At 40.6% G+C, this 6062-nt stretch overlaps 1 protein-coding gene across 1 annotated transcript; it reads left to right on the forward strand.

Moving 5' to 3' along the window:
- Positions 1 to 300: 300 nt before the first annotated feature.
- LOC101344968 (polyadenylate-binding protein 1-like 2) lies at positions 301 to 918 on the forward strand. Its single transcript, XM_004380155.2, has one exon. It carries the CDS (start codon positions 316 to 318, stop codon positions 916 to 918), a length of 603 nt encoding a protein of 200 aa, XP_004380212.1. The 5' UTR covers positions 301 to 315.
- The last annotated feature ends 5144 nt before the right edge of the window (positions 919 to 6062 follow it).

A 6062-nucleotide genomic window follows, 5' to 3' on the forward strand; every position in this document is an offset into this window, starting at 1 on the left:
GTGGAGGCCGAGGCCCCCGTAGAGGAGGCAGCGGCGGAGGCCACCCTGGAGGAGGCGGCGGCCGCCTTGGCAGGGGAGGAGGTGGAGGCCTCCCTGGTGGCAGTGGCGGTGGCACAGGCCGGTGCGGCCAAAGCCGCCGCTGCTGCAGAGGCTGCGGCGCCCCCCTTGGCAGAGGCGGATGCGGATACGGATGCGGATGCAGATGCCGAGGTGGCGGCTGCGGTAGCGGCGGCGGCGGTGGCGGCGGCGGCGGCCGACAATGCAAATGTGGATGCAGACAAGGGCGGGAGCACCGAGGGGAACCCCGACTTCCCCATGGCCTCATTGTACGTGGGCGACCTGCATCCTGAGGTGACCGAGGCAATGCTGTACGAGAAGTTCAGCCCGGCCGGGCCCATCCTCTCCATCCGCATTTGCAGGGACAAGATCACCCGCCGCTCGTTGGGCTATGCGTATGTTAACTACCAGCAACCGGTGGACGCCAAGCGGGCCTTGGAGACCCTGAACTTTGATGTCATCAAGGGCAGGCCCGTGCGCATCATGTGGTCCCAGCGAGACCCCTCGCTCCGCAAGAGCGGGGTGGGCAACGTCTTCATCAAGAACCTGGGGAAGACCATCGACAACAAAGCGCTGTACAACATCTTCTCAGCGTTTGGCAACATCCTCTCCTGCAAAGTGGCCTGCGATGAGAAGGGGCCCAAGGGCTACGGGTTCGTGCACTTCCAGGAGCAGGAGTCCGCTGAGCGGGCCATAGACGCGATGAATGGCATGTTCCTGAACTACCGCAAAATTTTCGTTGGGAGATTCAAGTCGCATAAAGAAAGAGAGGCCGAAAGGGGAGCCTGGGCCAGACAGTCCACCAGTGCTGAGGTCAAGGATTTCGAGGAAGACACGGATGAGGAGGCCACCTTGCGATGAAGACATCCCAGGAGACAGGGAGCAAGCCAGCAGAGCCAAACCCTGGCTCCCACCCGGTTTACAACCCCTCCCCCCACCCCCGCCGTCTGTGTAGTGTATTGGGAGTGCAGGTTTCTCTCCTCTCCTCTCCCTCTTCTCTCCCCTCCCTTCTCCCCTCTCCCCTCCCCTCCTCTCTCCTCCTCTGCCCTTCTCTACCCTCTCCTCTCCTCCCTTCCCTTCACCTCCCCCCACCCCCGAGGGCGTAGTGAATAATCTTGCTAATCTTTGCCATGTGATAGGTTAAAGGGTGCCTCTTCTCCGCGTGGTTTGGTTTAAAAGGAATTTCTTTCTCTTTGTTTACTGTACAGGTGATACAATTTCATGGTAGAAACATCTGAAAGGAGAAGGAAATCAGATAAGGGGAAAACCAAGAGAACAATTGCTTCCCTTGCTTCTATTACCCAGAGACAACCACTTTTACCTTTTTGGTGTGCTGTTTTTCCAGGCTCTCTTCTTTCCGTCTCTGCTCCTTTCTCATCCCCATCCCACCCTCCCTTTTAACACACTATTATAGAATGGTTCATGTATGTGGTGTTTCTTAACCTGCTTTTCCAGAACCTAAAGCCAAACAAAAATCAATCCATTGAACTTCTTTCCGTGTTATTCAACAGGCTTCTGAAACGTCATCTTCAGTGCCTGCAGAGTGCTCCAGTGTATCCATGGACTTTAAAATTTCTTTAGTCATTTCCACATTGCTGGATAGTCAGGTGGTGCCTAGTTCTTTCGCTGTGTTTAAAACCAACACTGCATACTCTGATGAGTGAATACTTCCTTGTCAAGCCAAATCTTTGCTAGCATCCCCAGATGGTTGGATGTTCTCAATTGTGGCCAGCACATATTAACATTTTAAAGACTTTTCCTGTGTGTTGCCAAATGGCCCCGTGTATAAACATTGCACTGATTTGCTTTCATGCCAGCCACAGCAACTAGTAAAAAGAGTACGTCCATTTCCCAAGCATAGTTTCCTGGTTCCTGTAATTGGTGTGTGTGTGTCTGTGTGTATGTGTGTGTATGTGCGCACTTGCTTCCTTGGAGGGGTGGAGGGCTACAAATGGTATTTCGCTGTCCTTGGTTGTTTTGCTGGATTTAAACACTGTTTATTTCCCCATTCCCATGCCTCCACTCCCTGCCTTCCTCCCCATTGTCAGAAAGATAATTCAGCTTCATTGCTGTCAACAGAGGAAAATTAATGTCACTAGTAATCAATGCTAATGACCACCCATACCTTCCTGAAACATTCTCATCTGTGCCTGTTCAGTATTTTTCATGTGTATATTATATATTTGTGAATTTTAATGTATATACAGTTTCAATATCTGCTTTTTCATGCATAAGTATATTATATAAATAGATATAAATATAGATATATAGACAGATATTCTTGAACTTCCTTTCCTGTCATTAAATATTCTTCTAAAATTGTTTCTGTGGCTGTTTGGTGTTCTAGTGTATGGATGGCCTACAAAAAGGGATAGATAAAAATGTGTACATATATGTACATATCTATATCCATATGTAAATATAGATATAGGTACATTTATTTTGTTTTAACTGCTTATTGTTGAATATCTGGGTTATTTCTGTTTTTTCATTATCCAAATCAAAGCTTTTAAGAACATAATAGTGCAGAAACCTTGCTGACATTCAAGATTATTTCGTGAACAAACATTGCTGAGGTAAGGGTCAAGGACATGGACAAAGGATATGGGCAGTTTTAGTTTTTTTGGTACATTATTAAGTGACCATTCATAAAAATAGTATCAGTTTACCCTTGTAAAGTACACAAATAGTGCGAGAGGTACTAAATTCCTGGACAATTTTCTGGACTTGGTATTACAATCATTTCTGCACTCAGCCAATATTTTATCAGAGAAACAGTAGCTTTTTTGTTTTTATGTAAACATATTTATGTTTACACAAATACTACATTATTATGATAGAAAAAAACTTAAATTGGATAAGGAAAAAAAGTGAAAATCACTTCTAATTCCACCAGTTGACAAAAAAAAATCCCTCTTTGAATAAGCAAACGTACACAAATAAATATTACCTTCAAAAATGTAATATATATTGTTTCCTTGTGAGATATATTCACTATAACTGTTCTTATCTTTCCAAATTATTAACTATTTCACAATTTTTAAATTAATATTCTATTTTGTGGATAAGTTATAATTTCTAAAACCCAGCCCCTAATGTATGTTTAAAATGCTTCCAGTTTCTCAACCAATAAAATTAACTTTGTGGGGAAAACCTTTGTAGCTGAATGTTTGCTGACATCTTTGTATATTTAATTGTCTTATGTACTTTATCATTCTGTGGCCAAAGGCTTCTTCCATAAAGTTTATATTCACCAGCAGTGTAGGAGTACATGCTTCCCTGTTCATCTTCTTTAGTTAGTATTTCTTTTTAAGTTTTGAGAAATTGGTTAGGCCTGTGAATTTTTTCTTTTATTATCTCATTTTACAAGTGCGTTGTTTAAAAAAGAGGCTATGCACATTAAATGTACGCAACAACCACTTTAAAGAGAGTATTTTCTATATCTTTGCAGGCCTTTGCCTATTTATTCATGTGTTTTAAAATAAATATTTAAAAAAGAAAACACTGATTGCCATTGAATCGATTCCGACTCATAGTGACCCTATGGGACAGAATACGACTGCCCCATAGAGTTTCCAAGGAGCGCCTGGTGGATTTGAACTGTTGACCTTTTGGTTAGCAGCCTTAGCTCTTAACCACGAGGCCACCAGGGTTTCCAGTATAGAATTACCTGAACATATCCCGTCAAAATTTGCTTTACAGTATAAATACTCTAAAACGTCTTTGGCTATTCAACATTCTCCCACAAGTCGCTGTGATTGTATAGTTGCACCAGAATTTTTCTAAAGTTATTTTCCCATTTTGGACTTCATAGTAATTTCTAAATTTTCCTCATTAAACCCAAATCTGTGGTGAATAATTTTGCAGCAGAATTCTTGTTTTACTATTTACTTAAGTACCTAGAAGTGAAATTAAAAAGTAGAAACCTTCTAAAATTATTTAATTGTACCATCAAGTGGCCTGGATGTACCAAATTACCCTTCCAACAACACTTTATAGGAATGCCCATTTTCCTGCACAATTTCCTCCTTGAATATTATAAAACTTCATTTTTTGCCAATATAATGCCATAAAAAACATTCCTTATTTTTGTTTTCCTTATTCAATTTTTTTTTTAAAAAAATGTTTTATTTAGCTTATCTAAATAATATAAGATCAGTTTTAAAAGAAATGAAATATATTTGATTGATAGGCAAAATAAAGAAAATAAAAACCTCTAGTCATTCTCCTGTCCATAGATAGCAACTCTCAACCTTTTGGTCTATGCCGTAGATCTATTTTGATCGGCTTCATCACGCATGTTAATTTAAATGGATTTGAGTGACTGTTGTTTCTGGATTTTTTCTCATTCAAACCAGGATTGCTAAGAATATCCTGATGCATAAATCATTGCTTATATTTAATATTATTTCCTGAACAAACATTCTTACAAACAGATGTATAAGTTTCCATTGCTGTTAGTTGGTATATGTGATTTTAAATTTTACATTTAAAAAGTTAAATAGATAATAAAGTTCATTACAGAATATTAGCAATTTCAGATTACAAAGAAAGGAGTTTAAAATTACCTACAACTCATGAACAATTTTTAATATTTTGGCCCATACCTATCCAGGAATATGTATATGGATACGTATATATATATATATGTATGTATATACACAAGTTGTTGTTATTAGCTACCGTCAAGTCAGTTCTGCAGTTCCGATTCATAGCGACCCTATGTACAACAGAACAAAACACTGCCTGGTCCTGTGCCACCCTCACAATCATTGTTATGCTCGAGCCCATTGTTACAGCCACTGTGTCAATCCATCTCCTTGAGGGTCTTTCTCTTTTATGCTGACCCTCTACTAAGCATGATTTCCTTCTCCAGGGACTGATCCCTCCTGATAACATGTCCAAAGTACGTTAGACAAAGTTTCACCATCCCTGCTTCTAAGGAGCATTCTGGCTGTACTTCTTCTAAGACAGATTTGTTCATTCTTCTGGCAGTCTATGGTATATTCAATATTCGTTGCCAACACCATAATTCAAAGGCATCAATTATTCTTCGGTCTTCCTTATTCATTGTCCAGCTTTCACATGCATGAGGTGATTGAAAATATCATGGTTTGGGTCAGATGCACCTTAGTCCTCAAAGTGACATCATTGCTTTTCAACACTTTAAAGAGGTCTTTTGCAGTAGATTTGCCCAACACAATATGTCATTTGATTTCCTGACCACTGCTCCCATGGGCATTGATTGTGGATCCAAGTAAAATGAAATCCTTGACAACTTCAATGTTTTCTCCATTTATCATGATGTTACTTACTGGTCCAGTTGTGAGAATTTTTGTTTTATGTTAAGGTGCAATCCATATTGAAGGCTGTAGTCTTTGATCTTCATCAGTAAGTGTTTCAAGTCCTCTTCACTTTCTTCGAGCAAGGTTGCGTCACCTGCATAATGCAGGTTGTTAATGAGTCTTCCTCCAATACTGATGCCTGTTCTTCTTCATATAGTCCAGGTCCTTGGATTATTTGTTCAGTATACAAATTGAATAAGTATGGTAAAATGATACAACCCTGACGCACACCTTCCATGACTTTAAACCACGCAGAATCCCCTTGTTCTGTTCGAACTATTGCCTCTTGGTCTATGTATAGGTTCCTCATGAGCACAATGAAGTGTTCTGGAATTCCCATTCTTCTCAATGTTATCCATAATTTGTCATGGTCCGCACAGTCGAATCCTTTGCATAGTCAATAAAACACAGGTAAACATCTTTCTGATATTCTCTGCTTTCAGCCAAAATGCATCTGACATCAGCAATGATATCTCTCGTTTCATATCCTCTTCTGAATCTAGCTTGAACTTCTGGCAGCTCCCTGTCAATGTACTGCTGCAATCACTTTTGAATGATCTTCCCCCAAATTTTACTTCTGTGTAATGTTAATGATATTGTTCGATGATTTCCTCATTCTGTTGAATCACCTTTCTTTGGAATGGGCAAAAATATGAATCC

The sequence above is a fragment of the Trichechus manatus genome, unplaced genomic scaffold (assembly GCF_000243295.1).
Source record: "Trichechus manatus latirostris isolate Lorelei unplaced genomic scaffold, TriManLat1.0 scaffold00070, whole genome shotgun sequence".
NCBI classification, from domain to species: domain Eukaryota; kingdom Metazoa; phylum Chordata; class Mammalia; order Sirenia; family Trichechidae; genus Trichechus; species Trichechus manatus.

Coding starts and splice junctions, on each gene's coding strand:
- LOC101344968 (XM_004380155.2), top strand. CDS start 316: ATGGCCTCATTGTACGTGGGCGACCTGCATCCTGAGGTGACCGAGGCA.